This window comes from Vombatus ursinus, unplaced genomic scaffold, assembly GCF_900497805.2.
Source record: "Vombatus ursinus unplaced genomic scaffold, bare-nosed wombat genome assembly UNPS02014775.1, whole genome shotgun sequence".
Lineage (NCBI taxonomy): Eukaryota > Metazoa > Chordata > Mammalia > Diprotodontia > Vombatidae > Vombatus > Vombatus ursinus.
Window position 1 is genome coordinate 10,324,377 of NW_020954553.1, and position 26,504 is coordinate 10,350,880.

The following is a 26,504-nucleotide window of genomic DNA, read 5'->3' on the forward strand; positions in this document are numbered from 1 at the left end:
CTTACTAATGGTTTGGCTCTATATAATGTGAGTAGGACTTCTGCTATAAGGACCAATGGTAAGAATGAATTCATCTTCATGGAGTGGGATAGTTTTCAGGGCCTGCGATAAAGCCATTTTCCAAAACAGAAGACTTTATGCTATATCTAGACAGAAGAGTTAAATAGGTACTTCTCTTGAAGAAGAGACAAAACCAATTGTGAAGCAATTCAATGCTCATTCACGGTGACTGTCCCTAACTGGTGCCAAGGAAGCAGCTCTGTGACTCTTGGTTTGAGATCTCTCAGTCTAGATTCTAATTCATTCAAAAAGAAGTATGGCAGGCACCACAGCAGTAGAAAAGCCAAGGACCTGAAGGCAGAAAACCTGGATCCAATTTCTAGTTTCACCACTTAATAGCTGAGTGGCTCTGAACAAGTCACTTCACCTCTAGAGCTTCAATTTCCTTATCTGTAAATTGGGAAAACAGATACTGACCTGGCTCCCTTATAGAACTGCTATGAGGATTAAATGAAAGAATGGATGCAAAGCACTTTATAAATGTAAAATCCTACATAAATATCAGGTGGCAGCATCAAGGAAGCTTTAATGTTAAAAAACCTGACCCTTATCACTGTTACTTGCTTGAGGGACCAAGCATGAAAAAATTGGAATTTTATACGACAATATAAGCTTCTGGGGGAGAGGCATGTTATACACTCAGTTCTAATGGTCAAGCTTATGCCAACAAAGGTCTTCTTTCATGCCTGGTCTAACCTATAGCCTTTCTTCTCTTCTCCCCTCCCCCATTCCCTACTCCTAGACAAATTAGGCTGGAAAAAGTAGCCTAAAGCAGGAGCAGTTGAAAACTAAAAAGGCTATTGAACTAACCAAAACAAGCAAAATATTTACTGTGGGCCTACTATGTGCCTGGCACCTTAAAAGGAAATGATAAGCTGAACTTCCCACATATGTAGGCCTGTATAATGGAGAGAATCATCCCATTATAGCAAGTTTGCTTAAGGGCTATGGCAGAGAGAAAGGCAGAAAGTTCCCACTGAGGAGTTTGTCATCCTGTCTGTGACTTAAGAAAACATCCACTATCCTGTGTGCTAGAAAGACTTTCTACTGACTGTTCCCTACCCCCACCCCTACCAAAATTCCTGACGTCTGGATGTACAGCTAACTTTCAAATAGCCTTGCCTACCAAATAGCTAGAGACCTATCACAGGGTCTGCTTCATGGTGTATATAAAACTTCCTAACAATCACAACTGATCAAAAAGTAAAATGAGCTGCTTCAAGAAGATCCTCATCACTGTAGGCCTTCAAGTAGAAGACACTGGAATTTTTTTTTTCAAAGGCAATTGAGGTTAAGTGACTTGCTCAGGGTCACACAGCTAGTAAGTGTCAAGTGTTTGGTCTGAGGCCGAATTTGATATCAGGTCCTCCTGACTTCAGGGCCGGTGCTCTATTCACTGAGCCACCTACCTGCCCCTATTTGAATATTTTTTAGGGACTGTTGTAGATTACATCCGTGATTTAGTGAGAAGTTGGACCAGATGGCCTCTAACACCCCTTCCTGATCCAAAATTCTGAAAGTTTATGATGCTGAGTTCTCAATTCAGACCAACTGAGCAAGAGCATTTATACAACACACATAGTTCTACTATAAGTTCTCCTATAGTGTAGTGGTGACACTAGGCTCTCTGAGGTTGTGCCAGCAGAGTTCAAACTCTAGCAGGTCCAACCTGGAAAGGGCTGTTGCCTATCTTCTGAGGATTAACCTACCTAAGTTCAGAAAAGTTCATCATTAGGTTGATGAGAAGTGAATGAATCTTTTAAGCCATAAAAACTCATTAAGACAATCTAATAGGACAAATAGCTGTGACTTAGATTGCAGGAGTATATACAAGGATAAAATCACATAAATACCATTTATAGGCTACCATAATAATCACAGCAGCTCATGTTTCCACTCTAAAGTTCACTGAGCATTTTTCTTCACAACAACCCCATAGAGTAGAAAGTACAAGTATTTTTATATACATTTTTCAGTTGAGGAAAACTGAGATTCAGGGAGGGGAAGTGACACATGCTCAAGATCACAAAGGTAGTAAACATTGGAACCAAGATGCAAACTCAGTTCTTCTACCAGTGCGTTGCTAGCATATTTACATGTTGGCCATCAAAAGCACATCCTCAGCCTGCATTACTTCCTCCAGAGGCTGATACCCCTTTGTGAGGAAGAGCTTTTTGGCTTCCTGCAGGCAACTGCTCTATTAGCTACAGAGAAATCTGGCCTAACCTAAAAAGATTTCTAGTTATTTTCAACTTCCATGTGATTCCAATTCAACTTCAGCACTAGCCAGATAAAGCAGAAAAGGAAAATGCCATTAAAAACGTGGGACCCAGTATGGATTTTGCTTTCATTTTGCCATGTGGCCTTGTGTAGGTCACAATCTCTGGGAAGTTTCCCAGTCCCAATAAGGGGCATTATATCATCTGCCTCTTTCCCACTGTAAGGAGAAGATCAGAATTTGGGAGGACAAAATTAGAACATGCAAAATCTTAGTGCTTCAGAGTAAAATGAGTCAGTGACAGGATGAAGATATGTAGAAGCTGCTAAGTGAGATTCCTGGCAACGTTAACTGAGTAATTTTTTAAAAAATCTGGACCAGGTAACTGCAAACCAGCTTGAACATAGGGTTGTCCCTACAGGGGTGGATCCATAGTTGTCTCCAGGGAATCTGGGATGAGGAAAAACAATAATAATATAATTATTAATGATAAATTATTATATATTTGCAAACTTTAAAGCACTACAGAACAGCTATTGTTGTTGTTGTTGTTATTATTATTATTATTAAATATTAGAACTGAGATTAAAATCCACCCTATGACTCCAGGAGGCATTAGCTCAGTATTTTCTCTTTCAGCCCTTTACTCCCTGGCAAAAGATTTGTATACAGATGAAACTAACTTAAAATTAAAATCAAGAGAAAGGCTTAAAAATATAAAACAAGTACCCAAAGGCCAACAGCTTGAGGAAAGAATGGATAAGAGGTGCAAAAGGCAGTCTTTCGTCTTAGTGATAGGGTTAGGGGTCATGGGCCTGGTAAATGAAAAATTTGGATGTGGTCTATCACAACTATGTATGGATATGGTCCACTCTATTTTCTCTAAAGCACACCCCTTGTTTTCCAGCAATTCAGTCACTACTCAAACCACTGCTGGAACTGCCAGTTGAGCACTTTTTTTGTATTTTCCAATCAACAGTAAATCTCTGTCCTCGGAGGGTGAATTTCCATTTTGTAAATGGCAAAAAGTCATTTGGAGAATAAGGTAGAGATTAAACTGAGTAATCCTAGAATTTTTAGATAGGGAAAGTCATCTTATCAATCAATCAACAAGCATTTATGAAGTGCTATGTACCCAGCATACTACTAAGCCCTGGGGATACAAAGAAAAAGGAAAAACAGCTCCTGCCCCCAAGGAGCTACTATCCTAATGGAAGACAACTCATATACAAATAGGAATATACAAGGTAGATACAAAGTAACCACTTAGACGCAGGTGGGAGGGGGTGGTGGTAAGAAAGATCTCCTCTGCAGAAGGTGGCACTTGAAATGTCTTAAAAGAAATGAGGGATTCTAAGAGGTAAAGGTGAGAAGCAAGTCAATTCCACGCATGGAGAGACAGCTAGTGCAAACGTATTGAGATGAGAGATAAGAGTATATTGTATGAGGAAAAACAAGCAGATTAGCATAACTGGAACATAGGATGGGGGAAGAGAAGGAATATGTATGTAAGATGGGAAAGACAGGAATAAGCCAAGCGATTAAGAGCTTTAAATGCCAAAAAGGAAAGTTCATATTTCTGATGCTTTAGGAAAATCCCTGGTTTTTTAAAAAAAACAATAATAAAGCAGTATGGAAGATGGACTGAAGTAGGAAGAAACTTTAAGGGAAGGAGATCAATTAGGAGGCTTCTAGAATATATGAGAGATTGAACTAGGGTAGTGGCTATGGGTGGAGAGATAAGGGCATATTCCACAGAGACTGTTGAAAAAGAAACAAGAGGGGCAGCTAGGTGGTGCAGTGGATAGAGCACCGGCCCTGGACTCAGGAGGACCTGAGTTCAAATTCAGCCTCAGACACATAAAAAAACTTACTAGCTGTGTGACCCTGGGCAAGTCACTTAACCCCATTGCCTAGCCCCCCCCAAAAAAAAAGAAAAGAAAAGAAAAAGAAATAAGAACTGGGCAGCAGTTCTTGAAATATCTGAAAGGCAGATGGAGATGAGACACTGGAAGTCTGAAAAGAGGTTAGGACAGGATAGGCAGATTTGATTAAATCCAACCTGGGGGTTCACCCTATATATAATAAATACAACACAATAGCAAGATACCAGAAATAGTTACTGGTACTAAACTAGAACTAACAGCCTACTCTGGGCATACCCTCAACCTGAGCAGGATTTAGAATGAGGTAGATTCACAGGCCTGATACCTCTGACTGAAGAAGAAATATTGCTGCTTTAGGAAAGAGGTGATATTATAGACATTCATGGCCCAAAAAAGTGTCCTTTAAGAAAGAGCTGGGGAAGGGGGGGGGGGGCCCACGAAGGTAGGTGGTGTAGTGGATAGAGCACCGGCCCTGGAGTCAGGAAGACCTGAGTTCAAATATAACCTCGGACGCATAATACTCACTAGCTGTGTGACTCTGGCCAAGTCACTTAACCCCAATTGCCTCACCAAAAAAAAAAAAGAAAAAGAAAAAAGAAAGAATGAGCTAGCAATTCCAATGGAGGATACCTAAAGGACAATATGGCACCTTTCCCCCAACAGTGACTTCCCTGAGGTCCAAAGCCCCCCATACCCTGCCACAGGAAGTACAATGAACAAAGGTTGCCCAAATTTCAGGAATCTGCTTTATAATCTTGGTCCCTTAAAACAGACTATTGGAAAACAGTAGCCCAAAACAAACAAACAAAAATCAGCTACCAAATAGTAAAAGAGCCTGCCCCAGGGCAAGCCCTGCCCCAGGGTTGTTATCTGAATCATCCTCCCAGGCCAGCCAAGCCTTGGGTGTAGCCAGGCAGCAAGCTTTCCAGATGGTGAGGAGAGCCCAGTACCAGCTGGACTAGTCTAGGGGGTAATCCCTTGAGGTGAATATACTGTAGAATAGGCAAGTGTAGCCCAGGACAAACAGCTCAGAGCCCACAAGAGAGCACTTTTAAGAGCATGGAGCCTGAGCAGGTGACAAAAACCACCAGAAATCCTGGAGTGAGCTCTTATCTAGTTTCCATAATGTTCCTGTCACTGCTGATCCTAACTTTAGAACGTTTAAATGAATGATCATTTCAAAAGAGAAAACACAAACTGAGAAGATAAGATTGCTGAAGCCTATAATCCTGAAGCTTCCTCACACTCTCAGCCTTAGCACCTGTCTTAGAGGGCATGAAATTAAACCAGGAGGTAGCAAGATACTACAGGGCACAGAATGCTGGACTTGAAGTCAGGAGGGCCTGAGTTTAAATCCTACTTCAAACACCTACTAGCTGTGTAATCCTGGGCAAGTAATTTAATCTCTCTTTGCTTCCACTTCCTCATATGTAAAATGGGAGTGATAACAGCACCCAAATGCCAGAGTTGTTTTGATGTTCAAATATGAAACCTTAAAATGTCATGTAAATGTTAGGTATTATTATAAGAATTATTATTATTATTATTATTATTAGCACATGAATGGAGTTTTGGTTGTCCCACCAGAACGTAACCTGTTCTAGTTTATTCTGATGGCAAGAAACTAAAGGAAACCTCTACTAGAATCTCATAGAGGAGGCCAAGGCAAGTCTAGCACCATGTTATTAATAGCTTGAAGGTAAAGTTCTAAGATTTCCTTGGGCAATCACAACCATTCTACAAACTGGATTTGGAGCTAGAAGACCTAAAGGCAAAGCCCAGTATGACTGCCACATATACTTGTGAAACTTTTAGTAAGTCACAACCTTGTAGGGTCTCAGTTTCCTAAGACGGCTGGACCAGATGACTTCTAATTTTTCTTCCAACTCTAAATATATAATACATTGACAAAGGTCCAGTTAAGGCTAGAGGCACTCCCATACAATATCTCCCTAAGTATATATGAGAAGGCTCAACCCACCAGTGTTAAGACAAAGTGCACTTAGTCTTTGTCCCATGATTTGGGGCCTATAACTAGACACCCCCCCTCCGCCTCATTATAGGCTCTCACCTAGTAGTAGCAGTTGTGTAAGGGTTGACAAAAAATTTTTAAAGTTAGATTCTATAGTAGGAAAGAGCAATAAGTTATTGCAAAAGATGATCTCTATGTAATCCATTTGGCCAAGTTTAATGACCGGAAGTCCTCATCCTTTCCAGGGTCCAGTTTCAAAGCTCTAAGTCCCTGAAGCATAAAGTCAAGGGTCACTTATATCCTCTTTTTGATTCTCCACTGGCTTGACACAGTGCCTGGCACATAGTAGGTACCATAATACATGTTTACTGATTGATTGATTGATTGATTGATTGACTGATTGGACATGGTTTCATGGAAAGAAAGAGGGAGAGAGTCTGGATCAAAACAACTAGATAAAGGAAGTTTAAAGACAAGCCTCTCCCCTCTAGACCACCCAGCACTTAACTCCTGAGGTAAACAGAATGAAAGGAGGATGAAGGTAAAATCTCTCAGAGTCCTGAGAATTAGCTCACTGCCAAATCCAATTCAGTAGAGGGGTCATGGCCACCCTAAGATGACCTGATGGTCAAAGCCCTGACCTTGATTATATAAAGCACCCACAAGTAGGGTTGTACCCTTCAGAGTTTTCAATGAACAAAAAAAAGTAACTCAGCCTCTTCTGGCCAGCTCCCACCTGTTGTGCATGCCACCTTGAGAAAACTCTAGTGCCTTTTAGCAAAAGGGAGAAAGGCCTAGAAGAATAAAGGGAGAAAGCTTGTCAGGGAGAACCCTGGGATTTCTGCTCCAGGCCTCTTCTTCCCACCAGGGGAGCAGGCAAGTTAATTAGGCTTGGCACCAAGAAACCCCAAAGGGTAATCCTGCCACCAGGCTTATTAGCACAGGGGAGAGAGGGCTCCTGCTGCTGAGTAGGCAGTATGCCCAGCAAAACAGAAGGGGTCCTTTGTAGATAAGAAATGTAGAAAGAGAAACCCTTGTCTGAGTCATGGGTAAGTCCCAACCTTCCCCAGAAATCTACACCTATCCCCCACATGGACCAGAATCATGGATTAAGAAGCTCCCACCCCTCCACCTGACAATAGCCTTCAATCTCACTTCCACCCACCTGTTTTCTAAGACTAGACAGGAACCTAAGCCTGAAATACATACTTTCCCAAGTGGGTATAAGCAATAGTTAGTGTCCCATTCCCTTGCCCACCTCCTTCAAAGGTTGACATACCCTTTCTGCAACACTTCCTACAACACTGAAGGAGTCTCTGTGTCTTTCTATGTCTATCTCTGTCTTTCTGTGTCTCTCTCTCTCCCATGCATGGGTATGCATATGTATCTGTCTCTGACTGTCTCTCATAAACATACATTCTGGGGACAGCTCTGAGCCCAGAATCTTGATAGCACATGCAAGAGACCTGGTTCCCTTACCATCCCTGGCAGTAGGAAACAAAACAACCAACTCAGGAGGTGAAAGAGGAGGGGGAGGGGGCTAAGGGGAAGTGGGAAGAAGTGGATAAACCCCTGGCTCCCATAAGGAGCTCTGCTCTACTCACTTGGGCAGAGTACATTCTTCTCATCTATGGTCAGTGCACAGCCTGCCAAGGAAGCAAGAAAAGATTTCTCCCCTTCTAAGCTTTAAAAAAAAATCTTTAGAGTCTTTGTTTTGTTCTCTCTCAAGGTGCTCTCATCACTGCCAGCCACTCCTTCCTGATGGGCTCCTCTCTCTTTGGGTTGGGGCTCTGAATCATTGAACACAGACAGCCACTGAAAAGTTACACTCTTTGGTAAGGCACTCTGCAGGGTCCATCAGGGATCATAAGATTTTAGAACCTGAATTACCTTAAAGGTCATCTAAATCTAAACCCCTCATTTTACACCTGATGAAATGGAGACCCCAAAGAGACTCACTTGCTCTGAGCCAAATAGCTCCAAAGGAGCAGAATCAGGATTTAAAAGCAGGTCTTCCTGCTCTCATCTAGTGTTCTTTTGACAGAACCTTGGGGTTTGGCAGCCTCAGAAGAATAGAGCTCCTAAGAACCTGCTACCTTCCTCAGAGTAAAATTAAATCCAAGGAATGGGGAGTACTTGCTCCAATGAGACTTCCTTTTCCTTCCTCTTCACACATTCTTTCATTACCTCTATTCCTTCTAAGCAATCAGCTAAACACATACATTGTACACTCAGCTTAGACACAGGGGGAGGAAATCCAAGCCCCCAAAAACTGCCAGGAACTGGATCTAAATCCAAGGGGTCCCCATACCCCTGGATCTGCCATAATAATGAGAGCAAAAGTCCTGAGACTTTCCAATACCTCTCAGGTTGTTGAGACCCTCCAGGAACTTCTGGTACTTGACAGCATTCATTCCCTGCCCGACTACCTCGGCTCAGTGGCAAAAAGTAGGCACCATGGTTCAGTGACAACTGAGGCAAGAACCAAGAAGCTAGCAACAGTCCAACTCCAGATCCTCCTCTCGGCTACTCGGTAGCCCCCAGGAACTGGACTTTGAACATACTTACTAGTGACGTCACCAGGACAGCCTCATTGCATTACAGTCCTTTGTGTGCCCTCATTTGCTGCGGTGAGCGGAAATACCTCCCTGGTTGAGGCCACCCCCCTCTTTGTGCAAATGAGCCACAACAGCTTCTGCCTATCATATAGCACCTTCCCTCTCCAGACCCCAGCCCAGCCTCCCTTAGGGAAGTGATTGCTGGCTTCCTTGGCTCTGGTCAGGACACACACACACACACACACACACACACACACACACACACACACACACTGCTGATAAAAGCCACAGAATCACCTAACAATCTGAGTGTTCTCAGATCTCCCCCCCATTAATAAGCATGCATTTTTCCCCCTCCCACTGGCCACAATAATTGTTGTAACATAACCACAAGCCTGGCGCTGCTCAGCAAACAACAGGGTCAATGAAAATAGTAAGAAAGAAAGAAAGAAAGAAAGAGAGAAAGAAAGAAAGAAAGAAAGAAAGAAAGAAAGAAAGAAAGAAAGAAAGAAAGAAAGAAAGAAGTCCCTTGTCTGGGAGACAAGAAACTGGAATTCTAATTCTTGATCCACTTAACCAGATCCAGTGGATGGCACTTACAGGAGCCCCCTTCCTTTCTCAGGACCACAATTTCCGTTATCTATAAAATAAAAGGGTTGTACGAGATCACTTCTAAAGTCCCCTCTAGCTTTAGAGCACTGAACTTTGAGTTAGAAGGCAAGTGTTTCCACAAGCCAAATGATTCTGCTCTCTGAATCTTCGTTTCCTCCTGTGTAAAAAGGGACTCGTGACAACCTATCTTGTATGACTGAATTGAGGAAAGTACTTTGTAAACCTTTAAAGTACTATAGAAATGTGAATGTGAGTTATTGATATTAAACTTGAACCTCGTCACTGAGTTGAACAGACACCATTATATGCACCATGGTCCTGGGAAAGGGCAGATAGAGATGGCATGATGACAGAGATCTTTCCTGATCCTCCTGATTATAAGCACTCTCTCCTTTTTTTGAAGTTACTTTGTATTTACTTACTCATGGACACAGTATATCCACCCCAAAGAAAGTAAACCCCTTGAGGACATAGTTTGTTTCACTTTTTTGTCTTTGCACAGTATTCCCAAATGCGTTGGGATCAAGCCTTAGACACAGTAGTGGCTTAATAAATGTTTGCTGAATGTAAATGAACCCAGGCACCCACACATGTAGTTTCTCCTGCCACCCCTGGCCAGCCGCCAACTCTCTGGGGCCAAGGTTACTTACCTCCACTGGATTTGCTATGGAGACATTTCAGAGCTATATTACTGCAGTGGTCTCACCAGAAGTCCAAGCACTCCCAGAAAAGGGGGAAAAAAAAGAGTTGAAAACCAATAGCCTATGGCCCTTTTCAGCCTTAACCTCTAGTATCTGATAGCTCCATGGTTACAGGTTCCTAGGAGAGACAGGCTCCCAGAAATGAGGATTAAAAAACACTTAGAATTTCTAGAGCAACACGACTGCAACTCAAAGCAAGCACAACACCTGTGCTGCCACATGCATCCTAAACTACTAAAAATTGTGCTAATATTTTTGGGACACTCTTTGTACTTGAAAGAGCAAATACAACCTCCTTTTAATGGAAAAAACAGGCATAGAGGGATTAGGAACAAACAACTTTTCACTGGAGAGCACTTTAGAAATCGTAATCTCTTCATTTGATAGATGGAAAAAGTAAAACTCAACAGAGAATGATTTGTTCAGAGTCGAACACCTAGTAAGTAAATGAACAGAGATTCAAACCTTAATCTCTTGACTCCAAATCCAGCACCTTTCCCACAAAAAAAACTGGCATTTTCACCATTTCAAGTCTCTATTTCTATTACTCCCCTTGATACACTTCATGATCTAGCCCAAATTATCCTATGGTTCCCCAAACCAGTCAGCCCTTGTCCTCTCTTGCTTCTGTGACTTTATTTATGGTTTCTCTTCTCTAGAATGCCACCTTTTTCTTTCAAACTCCTGCCTACATCCCTTAGAGTCCAATTCAAATGATACCTCTTTCAAAAAACCTTTCCTAATATCCTTCTCGATCACATAAAATTTTATTTGCAATTCACTGATTTATTTTAAAAAGAAGTCAGCAGTATGAGATATAGTATGGTTTCACACACAATCTTCTTTTTGTGTTCTGCTATGCATATGGAAATGCTCTTTTTGTGTACGTTAATTTTTAATAGCCTCCTAACTAGTCTCCCTGCACACTGTCAAATTAATTTTCTTAACACAGATCTAATCATTTCTCTGCTCAAAAGCCTTCACTGACACCCTCCTCTCCCTGCCCCCGCCCCCCGCCCCCCGCCCCCTCCACCCCACCTCACCCCCGCCTGTTTGATAAATCCAAACTCCTTAACCAGCATATGAAGTCCTCCAAAGTCTTCATCCAGCTTCCCTATTCAGTCTTTTCACTTACTGCTTCCCTCTTCATATCATCTAATTTCCGTCAAAATGGACACTTAGAATTGTAGGATTCAAATGATTTTCAAGGGCCCTTTCAGTTCTAAGTCCAACTCTTCAGTTTTACAGGAGAAAATGAGGTCCAGAGAAGTTAAACGTTTTATTCAGAATCATGCAGATATCCATTCCTCTCCCTACTTGCCACAAGCAATCTTTGTGATAGGCAGCATGGCATAATGGATAAGGGTGCTAGACATGGAGTCAGGAAGACCTATGTTCAAATCCTACCTGTGGCATTGATAAAGAACTAAATTAACCTGTCTGATTCTCATTTCCTCATCTGAAAATGGGGGTATTATTTGTAGTACCTACCTTACAGGATGAAATAATACACCTAAAGTGCTCTGCAAATTTTAAAGTGCTACATGAATATTATGAATCTCTCTCCTCTCAAATCTCTTAACAATACTTTGTCTCCACAGCACTGATGACATTATATTTTTGTGTGCCTTTTTTGTGCCATTTGTTGTTGTTGTTAAGGACAAATGACATCATGGGGAAATGTCTTGACTTGCACATGAATTGCATTTAAGAGAGGCAAAGTTGCACAAAGTCATCAACCTCACTCTATCTTTCAGAAGCACTGAAGTCCAGTGGCAAGACAAAAGTCAAGAGGAGTGGCGATGGCCTGGAGATGCAGTAAATGACCTTGGAGTTTTGATGTCTGACCAAGCTCTAAGCCCTCCATGTTACCTGCTTCAGCTGCCTTTATAACTGTTGGACAAATTGTTCTCAAATGCTAGGGTAGATATCCCCCTAACTCATCAATGGGATTGATGCCTTTCAGTTACCCTCAACTTGATTTTGCCCATCTGCTGAGAGTTTTAGTGAGCTATGGCCACAGGTGAGAGCTGGGTGACAAGTGAACGCCAAAGGTGGATGAGCAGCCCTGAAAAGGGCTTGGCAACTTCTCACACCAGAGGTACCAGTCCTCCCTGAACACCTGCATTTGTCATTTGTAAGCTCAAAGGTAAGGATAATGGCTTATATGTGTATTCCCCCTATAGCATAGGCTAGCACAGGAAACTGCATATGCTAAGCACCTAAGGGTTTACTTTCTTGAATACATTAATCATCTTTTTAAAAAAAAAAAAAAAAAGGCCACAATAAAGCCCAGTTGATCACCTAAACTCCCCAGTTAGGCTCCCTACTCTGAAGCAACTTATGCTTAAGATCAGATATGGCACACAAATGAGAAAGATTTAAGAGTGCTTACAAAATAACATAACACTCTTTGTATTACTATGTATTACCATTACTAGGCCTATAACCCAAAGAAATCTAAGAAAGACCCCTAAGTACAAAAAATACTTAAACATAGCTCTTTTCAAAGTGACTAAGAACCGGAAACTGAAGGGGGGATATTGGGGAATGACTGAACAAATTATATGAATATATATACATGCAATGCAACAGTACCATAAGAAATGATGAAAGGGATAGTTTTTAGGGAAAAAAAAGTGAGAGGCCTAGCATGAATTGAAGCAAAATGCACAATGCAGAACCATGATAACAATTTATACAAAAATGATGTAAAACACAAACTCTAAAAGTCTTTAATAACTCTCATCAATGCAAGAAAAAACCATTATTCCAGAGGACTGATGATGAAGCTACCAATCTCCTGAAAGAGAAGGGATGGAATCAAGGTACAGAATGAGATACACATTTTTGGACATGCCCAATGTGGGAATTTGTTTTGTTTGATTATGCAAAATTGATACAAAAGTTTTGTATTTTTTTTCCAATAGAAGGAGTGGGAAGGAGAGAAAATAAATGCTTGCTGAAAATTGAATGAAATTTTTAAAAATACAAACAAATAAGTTTAGAAGCACTGGTACAATTGAAAGAGTTGAGAACAGTTCTAGTTCTAGTTCCTAATCTACTACTCCAATCTGATCTGCCCAACCACCTGAGGGAAATCACTACTAAATCTCAGGTGCCTCATCTGTCCAATGAGGGGGTTGACCCACGTGATTTCTAATGCCATTTCCAATCCTGACATTCTAGTTATCAAATCGAAATTGACCACTTCCTCACATTTTCCTCTTAGAATCTCAGTTCAAGGGCCATCTTCTACATTAATTATTTCCTGAACCCTCAGCTGCTAATAAGGTTCCCTCCAATATTTTGTATATAATCTACTTATGAACATTTTGTATCCCTCATCAGATTACAAGATCCTCAAGGGCAGGATTTTTTTTTCACTGAAGTCTTTATAACCCTAACACCTAGCACTAACACAGTGCCCAGTATAGTAGGCATTAATTGATAGTGTAAACTATCAAACTGACAAAAGAGATTCTACAAACAATGTGCTTTAGAAACCTTAAAGCTTTATATGAGTGTTAGCTATTATTTTATTTTGGTCTTTAATGTCAAGCAAAGGAAGTTGTTGTTTAATTGTCTACTATCCCAAAGGGATCTCAAACTCAACATGCCTAAAACAGAACTCATTATCTTTCACCCTAAAAGCCATCCTTGAAGTCAGCCTCATCCTCAACTTCTCACTCTCATTCAACCCACATATCCAATTAGTTGCCAAATTTACCCCCATGTCACTCATATATGTTCCCCTCTCTCATTCATACAGCTATGACCCTAATTCAGGCCTTCATTACCTCTCACCTAGACCATTGTAAATAGTTTCCTTTTTGGTCTCCCATCTGTTGTCTCTCTCCTATCCATTTCTACACACAGCCACCAAACTGATTTTTTTTTTTTTGAAGCACAAGTCAGATCATTCCACCACTCTCCAAATTTAGTAAACTGTAATGGCTCCCTATTACTTCTAGGATCAGATATAATAAACACCTCTGTATGGCATTAAAAGCTCTTCATCACCTGGCATCTTACTATCTTACAAATTATTCTCCTCCACCCACTCCGCAATCCAACAATAACGGCCTACTAGCTGTTCTACATGCCCAATGTTCCATTTCCCATCTCATAACCAGCACTGACTGTTCCCCAGGCCTGAAAAGCACTCACTGCCTCCTCACCTTCACTTCTTGGAATCCTTAGTTTTCTTCAAGATTCAACTCAAGTGGCACTTCTTTCAAGATGCCTTCCCTGATTCCTTCCAACCCCTACTCCTGCTGCTATTAGATTTCCTCCCAAAACTTCCACCTTTCATTCATTTTGTCCCTTTAGGGCAGGGACTATTTCACTTTGGACTATGAATACCCTGTGCTTAGCACAATGCCTGGCATATACTAAGTGCTAAATCAATCAACAAGCATTTATTAAGTACCTACTATGTGTCACACAATGTGCTAAACCTGAGGATAGAAATACAACAAATGAAATAATCTCTACTTGCAAGAAGCTTACGGTTGATTCACTGATTGAGATCTTATTTATACTGTATTTTCCATAGCTGGAATATAAGCTTCCTAAACAGGGGGCTTATCTCGTACTTCTCCTGTGTCTCCTATGGCATCAAGCACAGTGCTAGGTCAAACAATGACTAATCATTGTTTAAGGGCAAATGCTTAAACCCAGACCTTACTACTACCACTACCTGTGTAACCTTCTGGATTTGTGCTTCCTAATTTGCAAAATTGGAAAGTTGGATCAGATGACATTTAAGGCCCCCTTACAACTCTACATCTTATGATCCCAAGAATACGTAAGTGCCAGGAGTAAAGGGAGTGGAGAACAAAGGAACTCAAGAGTCAGGTAGGAGAACAATAGCAGTAGAGAGTTAGATTAGATGTTAATGCCACTATAAACTGTACACAAGAGACTCCTACCTTAGGGGAGGAAAGCTGCCCAGATGACAAGAATCTAACAGCAGGAGCAACCCACTTTAAAAACAATTACTTGAACTTAGTGTGTTTAAAGGACAACATATGCTTGCATGTCACTTTATCTGAATTTCACCACTGAAATTATTCAAAGTCACTTTATTAAATTGAAAAAATAAATAGAAACAAAGATGTCTGTGACTGCAGGATAATGAATCCAGCTTGGGCTCTGGCAGGAAAACTGGAGTTTTAGATGCTCTCAGTGGAGGGTCCCTTCCCCCAAATCACTACTTTCTGAAGCATCATGACCTACTTGTAAGCAACTCATAGGTACTCATCCTTTATGCTACCAACATTACCCACAATGTATAGTAGTGAGTTGTGACCTCAGAGTTTGGAGGAGCTCTGTCCTAAATTGTGAACACAAAATATGGAAGTCTCAGAGGCTGGACTCTAGGGCGGTACTCTCACTCTCAGGATAGGGACTGACAAGACAAAAACTGCTGTCTCTGACAGTCCTTGTACAGGAAGATACATTTAAAACATAGAGTGGGAACTGACTGAAAGCAGCCAGTAGACAATTGTGATCTCAGCACCCTAGATCAAGAACTCCAGGAGATGGAATGGAGGAGAGAATAAGGTGTGATCATAAAGCTTTTGAAACGACAGAAAGAGGATTGTGGATGCAGAAAATATAATGGAGGGGGTGGACTAAATAATTAAGGAATCATAGAATTCCATTTTCAAAATGAAAGGGGTTTAACAATCTAGCCCAACACTTGGTTTAATCATTTCAGTCATGTCCAACTTTTCGTGACCCTATTTGAGGTTTTCTTGGCAGAGATAGTGGAGTGGTTTGCCATTTCCTTCTCCAACTCATTTTATAGATGAGGAAACTGAGGGAAACAGGGTTAAGGGACTTGCCGAAGGTTACACAGTTAGTAAGTGTCTAAGGTCAAATTTGAACTCAGGTCTTCCTGATTCCAGGTCCAGCACTCTATCTACTGTGCCACCTAGCTGCCCCCAGCCCAATATATACATGAATAAAAATACCATTTATGAAATACCCCCAAAAATGGTTATCTGGCATCTGTTTGAATGTGTTCAGTGAGAGGGATCTGATCATCTCCCATTACACTTTTAGATAGCTTTAATTTTTCTCCTCAAATCATGTTCGCTCTCCTAACTCTGCCCTTTGAGGCTAAACAAGATAAATCTAATCTCTCTTCCACTTGACTGTCTTTCAAAAACTATTTGAAGGCAGCTACGATGGTCTTCCTGAGACTTTTCTTCTCCAATCTAACTATTCCCCAAATTCTTTCAATTAATCTTCATATAGCACAAGCCTTGGCCCCATCACCAATTGTTGCCCCAATGTTCATCTTAAAATGCAATGCCCAGAACTGATCATAACACTCCAAAACTGAACTGGCTGCAAATGATGACATCGTTTTATTCCTAGAAGCACTCACTTAATGCAATTTAAGATTGCCTTAATTTTTATTGTATGGATTCACAAAGAATTAAAATAAGAGACTAGAGCAAAATCTGTTATTCTTCAATTGAACTCAAAAAGTAGGAATAGTAATCATGATCTCAGACAAGCTAAAAGCAAAAATAGATTCAGTTAAAAGAAATAAACAGGAACATTATGCATAAAGGCACCATGGACCATGAATTAATATCAATAGTAAACATTTATGCAATGAATAGCATTCTATCCAAATACTTGATGGAAAAGTTAAACAAATTTTGAGGAGAAATAGACTGCAAAAACCATAATAGTGGTGGTAGACATCAATGTACCCCTTTCAGACCTAAATAAATCTAACCAAAAAAAAAATCTACATTCTAAGTTCTTATCTAGCGCTAGCATCCTAGTTATAAGGTCTCTTCTCTCAAACTAGTATCATTGTTGTTGAATAACAATATCTACTTAAATTTATATAGAGATTTATGGTTCAAGTTCTATACACACATTATCTTATTTGATCCTCCTAACTCCTCTGTAAGGTTGGTAGGAAGCACAAAATATAATCTTAATTTCCATATTAGGACATTAAAGGTCTACCTCAATTCAGTTAACACTTAACAATCCTGTTGACGGAAGTAGTACAAATCATTGTCATCACCATGTTACAAATAGAGAAACTGAAGCTCAGAAAAATAACATTTGTCCAAGGTCACACAATTTTAAGTATCAGATCTAAAACGGGTCTCCTTACTCCTAGGCTACTGCTTTTTCCACATTGTCATACCTGCCTCTCCAAGAGGCATCTGTGGTTAAATATCTGCCCTGCCCTTTTGTGGCCTCAGAACAGATTTAAGCTCTGTAAGCAAGATTCAGGAGACTACTTTTATAGCAGGAAGGCCAGTGAGGTCAAGAATAAGCTTCTCTCTTCTGCATTGATAAAGGCAGAATTGTGTGGCATTAGAGAACATGGAACTCCATCAGCGGCACTCTTACTACTCTCAAATCACTACTGAGAACCAAGTATTGATTGACCAAGTGAGCTACCTTTCTTGAAAAGTCACTGACATTGAGCCTTAGTTGTGACCTAGTCAGCATGGCTTAGGGATTCTGGGAAAAGAAGAAAAGTTAAGCTGAAAGGGAAAAAGGCAGTATTCTCAGATTCAGAAAAAAGGAGACTGATGGACTGTCAAAGTCTAAAGGAGCTATCTAAGGACACAGACTAGACTATTCTCCATTCAAATATATAAGACAAGAGACAGAAACAGAAGCTTTCCTGTCACTTTTGCCTTTCACAAATGAATGTATCGGTTGTTTGTTTTCTTTTCTGAGGCATTTCACACCCATAAGATTGGCAGTTACCACTGTCATGCCAAAGCAGCTGCTGACCCAGGATAGCAGCATAAAATTTCTCTAGTCACTTAAAAAAGCCAGGCACAAAAGCAGGTGCTAGATTCACAGTCCTTTTCTGGCCATGACAAAGACCACTTCCCTCATTGTCTCCTTCTGGCAGCAATGTCAGATGGAGAGAGGGCTTAAATTACATCTTGTCCCTCTGGTCTGCAAAAAAGAAAACAAGCATATAATGACAATGTGAAGAAAGAGCTCTTCCCAAGGGATGCCTCCGCAGGGCTGAGGAACAGAGGACAAAGAGGCTCAGGCCTCAGTAGCTGGTCTGAGGAGGACAAGAATGACGATACTAGTGAAGATTTTAAAATAAAAAGAATCAGAGGAAGGCCTCCAGAACATTGGGGTGTGTCCTCTTATGGGTAAACATGGACAAAATTCTCACAGTCTGAGAAGGCCTGGCAGTGTAACCATAGTAATTAGATCATAGATATATCAAAGTATCCAGGCAGGGGCAACCAGAAGGAATAATGACATCTGATAGCCAGGCTCACCTACCCAATTGTACTAAAAAAGCTATGCCAAAACTGCCCTGGAGAAAGGAAGTATTGCAGTGGGCAGGAAGCACACTCTGGCTAAACTTTGTTCCCAATGTCATAGTTTATGGCTCTTGCAGTAGAATCCTAGATTTTCAAAGGTACTATCTGTGCTGTTTGTTGTTCAGTCATTTTTGACTCTTTTTTACCCCATTTGGGGCTTTCTTGGCAAAGATATTGGAGTGGTTAGCCATTTCCTTCTCCAGTTCATTTTACAGATGAGGAAACTGAGTCAGAGTTAAGTGATTTGCCTAGGGTCACACAGCTAGTAAGTCACACACTTAATTTCATAGGTATTTCATGTTGTTTGTTTAGTAAAGTGTGGATTTTGTGTTGAATTGACCCTTTTACCTGAATTCTAGGACCTTAGGATTTAGAACTCAAATGTAACTACTAGATCATCTAGCCTTATTTTACAGAAGGGATAACTGAGATAGATGAAGTGAATTGTCTAACATAACAAAGGTAGCCAGCCTCAAAGCTTATTCCAATACCTTATTGTTATTAGGGATAGTTTACACATTGGAAAACAGTAAGGATTTGAAAAAGATCCTAACAAGCTTGAACACTGGGTTTACTCTAACGCAATGAAATTTAACAGTGGCAAAATTAAATTCTTATACTTGTGCTCAAAAAAATCAACTTCACAAGTGCAAGACATGGGAGGCATGACTAGATAGCAATAGGTGTGAAAAAGATACGAGGCTAAAGAAAAGAGAAAGAAGTTCAGAAGGAAACACAGACAAGCAGGACAGCTTTAAAAGCAATAAGATGAATTTATTAAATATGTTTTAAAAAGCAAGTTGTGTTTTTCTGCTCTACTGTGTATATAAAATGTTTTCTTTTTCTTTTGATGCTCGTTATAATCAGAATTTCTTAAAAAAAGACTTTTTTTTTTAAAAAAAGAAAAGATTTTAAGTGTTTTACTGGACTACAAGTTAAAACATGAGTCAAAAATGTAGAAAAAGTAGGCAAGAAAGCTAATGCAATGTTGAGTTGCAACAAGAGAGGAATATTATCCAGGACTGGGGTGGGGAGGCAGTAATAGTACCACCAAATTCTGCACTGGACAGATCATATGAAGAACAATATGATCAGTTCTGGGCAACATACCTTAGGAAGGATTGTTGTCGTTGTTGCTCTTTTGTCCTTCATTCAGGAAGAGGATTGTGACATCAAGGAGGTATCGCCACAACATGCAAGTGAATTGGATTTAAGGGCTGAGCAACATCACCAACCTCACTTTCTCCTCTGGAGCCATCTGGGTCCAGTGACAAGATATATATCAGGACAACTGGAGATGGCCTAGCTTAGGAAGGATATTGATGAACTAGATAATCATCCAGGTTAGGGGAAAGCCTATAGTTCATACCATATGGGAATCAGTTGAAGGAATCTGGGCTTGGAGAAGAGAAGATTCAGGGAAACAGAATAGCTGTTTCCAAGTATCTGAATGAGTGCAGAGTAGAAAAAAAAAATTAGACTTGCCTTACTTGGTCCCAGAGGGTAGAATTAGAATTAATGAGTGCAAGTTGCAAGAAGGCAAATTTGGGCTTCACATAAGAAAAAGCTTCCTAACACATGCAGCTATCTTGTCTATCTTGTGAAGTAAAGGATGCCTGCTCACTTCAAATCTTCAAATAACATGGAAGTGATCATTTGTTGGATATAGTACTGAACTAGTCGGCCTCTTCAGTCCCTTCCAACTATGATTCTCTGAGAATTGCCAAGCAAAGTACTTAGTACACAGTAGGACTCCATGAGTAGCTAAAGCTCCTTGATCATTTGCAAAATCACAAAATATACTGAAAGCTCATGATGGAAAATGCTATCCACATCCAGAGAAAGAACTACAGAGTTTGAATGCAGATCAAAGCATACTATTTGCTCTTTTTTTTCCTTCTGTTTTGTTTTGTCTCTTCTGTCTTGTGGTTCCTCTTATGGGTTCTAATTCTTCTTTACAACATGACCAAGGTGAAAATATATTTAATAGGAATATACATGTAGAGCTTATATCAGATTTCACACTGTCTTGGGGAAAGGGGTGGGGAGGGAGGGGGAGAAAATTTGAAACTCAAAAGCTTTTGGAAGTGATTGTTGAAAACTAATAATAAATAAATTAATTTAAAAAACAAAGAAAAATAAATAAATGGAAGAAAAAAAAACAAAAAAAAAACCATACTGAAAGCCTAGGATGGTTCACAACTGGGATTTCTGAGAGCTTAAGAGATCAGAGAGAACATCTACCCACCAGTGAGAATAAATTATAAGGAAGGAGAAAGGAGAGGGAAGAGAGCGAAAAAGACAGAAAGAGAGAGAGACAGAGAGACAGACAGGAAAGACAGGAGGAATAAGAAGGAAGAGGGAGAAGGGAGGGCAAGGGGGCAATGGGGAGTGGAAAAGGGACAGAAAGAAATAAAACAGAAATGATTGGCCTTGGTCAAGTGTCATGATAACAGACCAGCAGCTTTCAGCTTCCCACTAAGATGATCTCTCTCATGTATCACCACCAAAACACAGGAGTCACAATTGCAATTTCCAAGCCTACTAAGATGCCTAAAGACTATACATGGATACAATGGTCAAAGAATTTGAATGGGAAATTTTCAAAGGAAAAAAATCCATGCTATCAATAACCATATGAAAAAAAACTCCAGATCACTAATAATTTGTTGCTGTTGTTTAGTCATTTTTCAGTTGTGTCCGACTCTTCATGACTCTATTTGAGGTTTTCTTGGCAAAGATACTAGAGAGGTTTGCCATTTCCTTCTCCAGCTCATTTTACAGATGAAGAAACTAAGTCAATCAGGATTAAGTGACTTGCCCAGAGTCCCACAACTGGTAAGTGTCTGAGGCCAGATTTTAACTCAGGTCTTCTTAACTCTAGGCTGGTACTCTATCCACTGTTACCGCCTAGCTGCCCAGAATTAAGGAATGGCTAGACAAATTATGATATATGAATGTAACGCAATACTGTTGTACCACAAGAAATGACAACATGTGTCCAGAGAAATCTGGGAACACTTGTATGGACTGATGCAGAATGAAGTGAGTAGAACTGAAAGAACAATTTAGACAACAAAAACATTAAAAAGAAACTCTGATCAATCAATGCAATGACTAACTACAATTCCATAGGACCAGTGATTAAGAATCATACCCATTATGAACTGATCCAACCATTCTGGAGAGCAATTTGGAATTATGCCCAAAGGGCTACAAATCTGTGCATCATACCCTTGATCCAGTAATACTACTACTAGGTCTATATCCCAAAGAGATTTAAAAAGGGTGGGTGGAGAGAACAGACTTATTTGTACAAAAATATTTATAGCAGCTCTTTTTGTGGTGGCAAAGAATTGGAAACTGAGAAGGTATATATCAATTGGGGAATGGCCAAACAAGTTGTGGTATATGATTGTGATGGAATATTATTGTGTTATAAGAAAGGACAATCAGGATGATTTCAGAAAAAACCTGGAAAGACTTATGTTAGCTGATGCAAAATGAAGTGAGTAGAACCAGGAGAACATCGTACATAGTAACAGCAGTACTGTATGATGAAGAACTGTGAATGACAACTATTCTCAGCAACACAACGATCCAAAACAATTCCAAAGGACTCATGATGAAAAATGCTATCCACCTCCAGAGAAAGAACTAATGGAGTCTGAATGCAAATTGAAGCATACTATTTTTCACTTTATTGTTTATGAATTTTTTTTTGGTCTGTGTTTTCTTTCACAACATGATTAATATGGAAATAGGCTTTGCATGATTGCACATGTATAACCTATATCAAATTGCTCACTGTCTCAGGGAGGCGAAAAGAGAGGGAGGGAAAGAATTTGGAACTAATTTTCAAAAATCAATGTTAAAAATCATTTTTATGTGTAATTGGGGGAAAACAAAATTTTATAAAAAAAAGAATACTACCCATCCTATCAGCTGAAAAAGTGTCAATCAAATCAATATGGAGAATGAGACACACATTTTTGGAAATGATCAATGTGAAATTTGTTTTCTTGACTATGCATATTTTTTATACAGGTTTTCTTTTTCTTTTTTCAATGGAGGGTGAATGTGAGAGGAAGAGAAAAATAAAGCTTATTAATTGAAAAAATAAAAAAGTTTTTAAAGAAATTAATTAAAAAAAAAAAAAGACCATGGAGAACTCTCATCCAGTTTAGAGGGAATAAAGAGCTTGTCTTTGCCATTTACCTATACCCCTCTACCAAGTTTTCTTTCAACAAGCTCCTATGCCCTTCCACTTCTGGTAATATTCCTTTGTTGCCTCTGAGCAGAGAAAGGAGGGAAAATAAATGCTTTCAGTAAGGCAAATCCCAGTCACTATAAATAGCACAATGGAATTTTTCTCTGAAGTTGCCTTTTGCTAACAAAGAGGTTACAATCCAAAAAAGAGAGCCCAGTGACAGACGGCATAAGAATAACTTGTATATTTATTTCCAGAGTAGGAATCTGGAGAGACTTGCTTCTCATAAGTTTGGAGGTTATACGGTATGCCAGGGCATTATCATGTAAGAAGTCTGTACAAAGTGTACAATTAAAAGCAAATCCTATTTAAAGGAAAGCAACAGAGCACTGCTCTAGGAATCTAGAGACCTGGATTCCAAATTCAATTCTGCCATGAACCATCTGCCTTTCCTCAGCTGTAATGTGCTTGAGCATTTCATGAAAATCACACATAATACACATAAAATATTTTGAGCAGTTAGTGGGTAGAACAATTATCATTCAGTTACTAAAAAAAATTGTCAAGTAGCTTTTATACATAAACAAATTCTGTGCTTAGCATATACAAACATGTATAAAACACTGTCCTACATTCACAGAATTTACAATCTGATAGGAGAAACATAAGAGGTGGGTAGTAGCATGGTATAGTAGATAAAGAGCTGGCCTCAAAGTCAGGAAGATTAGGGTTCAAGACTTGCTTCTGACACATACTGGTTGTGTGACCCTAGGCAAGTCACAACCACTCAGTGCTCTAGGCAACTCTTTAAGAATGTAATTTGCAAAACAGGTGCCAACCTGCATTAGTGGAAGGAGTGTTCTCATCCATGCTTTTCTATCCCAGTGAAATTACAGGTCCAGTCCCTATTGCTCTACTTACTATGATTAATTGGTGTTACAAAAACAAGTTAGATGAAATTACATTATAGGAGGTGCTTAGTTTTACAGTAACACAGTTTTATCATCATTGGGCTCACTATTTCAACCTACATTGGCTATTACTTTCTCAGAGTTCTATGGGTGGCTATCCTAACACTAGTTTATTGAGCCCCCATCAAAATATTTCCCCCCAACAATTAGTCAGTAGACACACTTAGCTCTTTGCAAAAGTATTTACTTAAATAGCTACAAAGCAATTCTCCACAAAACCTGGGGTGTACTCTCTCACAAATACATTCAAGCGCATGGAATCATGACATTAACCATGTGACCCTGGACAAGTTATTTAACCTCTAGTTGCCCTAGGAATTTTCAACTATATTACACAAGGGCTATCTTGTCAATCTGCCTTGGTGAAAGGAGTTTCCACACAAAGTACCTCATACTCGTGAAAATTACAAATCATTCTTATATTTGTACATGTTCATATTTTTAAAGCCCAACAGACTATAAACTCTAAAAAGGCAGAGACTGTGTTTTCTAAATATTGTATTCCCTCCAATGCCTACAGTAGTAGTCTGCTCACAGTAGGTATTCAGTAAATATTTGTTGAATTTAATTTGTTTTTAGTTTACAAAGTGCTTTCCTTGGGGCAGCTAGGTGGCACAGTGGATAGAGCTCTGGCCTTGGAGTCAGGAAGACCTGAGTTCAAATCGAGCCTCACACATATAATACTTCAAGTCACTTCCCCAATTGCCTCACTTAACCCCCCCCAAAAGTCCTTTCCTCACTACAATCTTTTTAAAAATTTTTTTTTAATTTTTAGGCAGTTGGGGTTAAGTGACTTGCCCAGGGTCACACTGCTAGTAAGTGTCAAGTGTTTGGTCTGAGGCCAGATTTGAACTCAGGTCCTCCTGATTCCAGGGCTAATGCTCTATCCACTACGCCACCTAGCTGCCCCCTCTTCACTAGAATCTTATAAAAAATGTAGTGAAAATATTATTTACTCTCGTTTTACTAAGGAAAGAGGGGCTTAGAGAGCTTAAATGACTAGCCCAAACTCACACATTTAGTTATTGCTGGATAGAGCAGGAAACCATGTATTCCTAATCCAGAACTGTAAGACCCTTCCAACCCTGAATTTCTCATTCTGATTGTCTAACTAAAGTCCCAGGGGTAGGGAACCTGTGGCCTTGAGGCCACAGGTTCCCTACCCCTGATTTTACTACACCATGTTGACATGTTAGCTGTTAGAGAAACTCTGTAATGCTTTAATATTTAAATGTAGCATTGCATGGATAGAAGGCTGGATTTGGAGTGAGAAAAATTTAAGTTTATATCCTATCTTTCACAGCCAATAGCATCAGTTTCCTCATGTTAAAAATGAATATCCATACTACCTACTTCACAGAACTGTTGGAAGGCTCAAAATTAGATTAATGTACATAAGGAACTATGCAAATCTTAAAACACTAAATGTTACTAAAATGACATTGTAATTTCATGTGGCTACTCACTTTTCCAACAGGTTACAAACCTTCTATAATAGATAGCCTCTGAGATCAACCTATAGCCAACCAAGGTTATAATGAGGTACATGAGCAATCATCAACCAAGCAATGTCAGAACAATGTTTGATGGCTTTACGGTTGGATTTTGTTAAATTATTATTGTGAAATTACATTAATCAGGGTAGCCTTATTTTATTATTTTATGCAGGGCAGACTACAATCCAAAGATCAGTATGTGGTAAGTATAATGAGTGAAACTACTAAGGCTAAGAGTGTCTGGCTACAGCAGTAAAGGAAAATTCACAGAGAAGTTAGTATTTGAGCTAAGTCATATAGAGTTATCAGTCATAAAGATAAACATGTGTTAACTAGATTATACCCTCCACAACTGGAGTATGAGGTTGGATTCGGAGCTAGAGAACACCTCAGTTTGAATCCTGGTTCTATCATTTATTACCCCTATGTCCTCTTTGGGCCTCGTGCCTCATTCGCAAAATGAGGGGTTAGACTAGATTACCACTTAGGTCCTTTCCAGTTCTAAATCTATAATCCTGTGGTTCTATTTCAGTGAGCAGATAGGAAAAGAAGGAGAAAGGCACTCCAGTAGGAGAGGATGACTTGAGCAGTGGCTCAGAGGTAAGAAGGTTCAAAATGTGCTCAAGAATGTCATGTGGTTTAAAAGAGAAATTTTAAGAACTGGCACAAGGTGAATTGTGCAGTCAGGAGAATAATTTATATACAATGACTACAACATTGTAAGAAAAACAACTTTGTATCAAAAATAAATAAAAGAAACTGGAGCAGTGAAAGGCAATCTTCCATCTTTAAGTAACTATATTATTCTTGAAGGGCTTTAAAATTGTTCAACTCTCCCTATGTAAAATAAAGGAATTTGGCATTAGATTAGATATGGGGTGGGGAAGCTGCAGCCTCAAGGCCAGGTGTGGCCCTCTAGTTCCTCAAGTGCAGTCCTTTGACTGAATCCAAACTTGACAGAACAAATCCCCTTAATAAAAAGATTTATCTCAGAAAGATCTAATACTGAACAGTTTAATTCATATACTCTATATATTATGTTGACTTTCCTTAGTGCACATAGTAAGATTGTGTACTACTGCATGCGCATGCAGCACTGTAATCTCTCTACTTCACTGCACAATTATTGTATTTTACAAAGTAATATTGTTAGAATTTCTCATTTTATATACATGAAATTTTGTAAAAGGCAGCTTGCTGTTATATCTGTGCATCTTTGGGATTTTGAGGAAGAGATTCTATTCTTTTGATGTTGTAAAGAGAAACTGGTTTTTAAAACCTAAATTGGAAACTGCAACTATGTATAAAACTTTTGGGGTTTGTTTCTGGGTTTTAGCAACAAAGCAGCATGGGCTGAGAAAAGAAAAGAAAAGAAAAGAAAAGGAAGGAAGGAAGGAAGGAAGGAAGGAAGGAAGGAAGGAAGAAAGGAAGAAAGAAAGAAAGAAAGAAAGAAAGAAAGAAAGAAAGAAAGAAAG

At 39.6% G+C, this 26,504-nt stretch overlaps 1 protein-coding gene across 10 annotated transcripts in view; it reads right to left on the reverse strand.

Annotated features, from left to right (window-relative positions):
- Window positions 1-26,504, reverse strand: part of MACF1 (microtubule-actin crosslinking factor 1) — a 375,956-nt gene that overhangs the window by 312,388 nt on the left and 37,064 nt on the right. The window contains exon 1 of one of the 10 annotated variants that reach the window (XM_027864637.1): window positions 8,499-8,563. The exons of the other annotated variants lie outside the window; for them this stretch is intronic. Coding sequence (XP_027720438.1) covers window positions 8,499-8,550 — 52 coding nt within the window. The 5' untranslated portion in view covers window positions 8,551-8,563. Of the gene's footprint in view, window positions 1-8,498; window positions 8,564-26,504 lie in introns of those variants that run through there. 10 annotated transcript variants of the gene reach the window in all.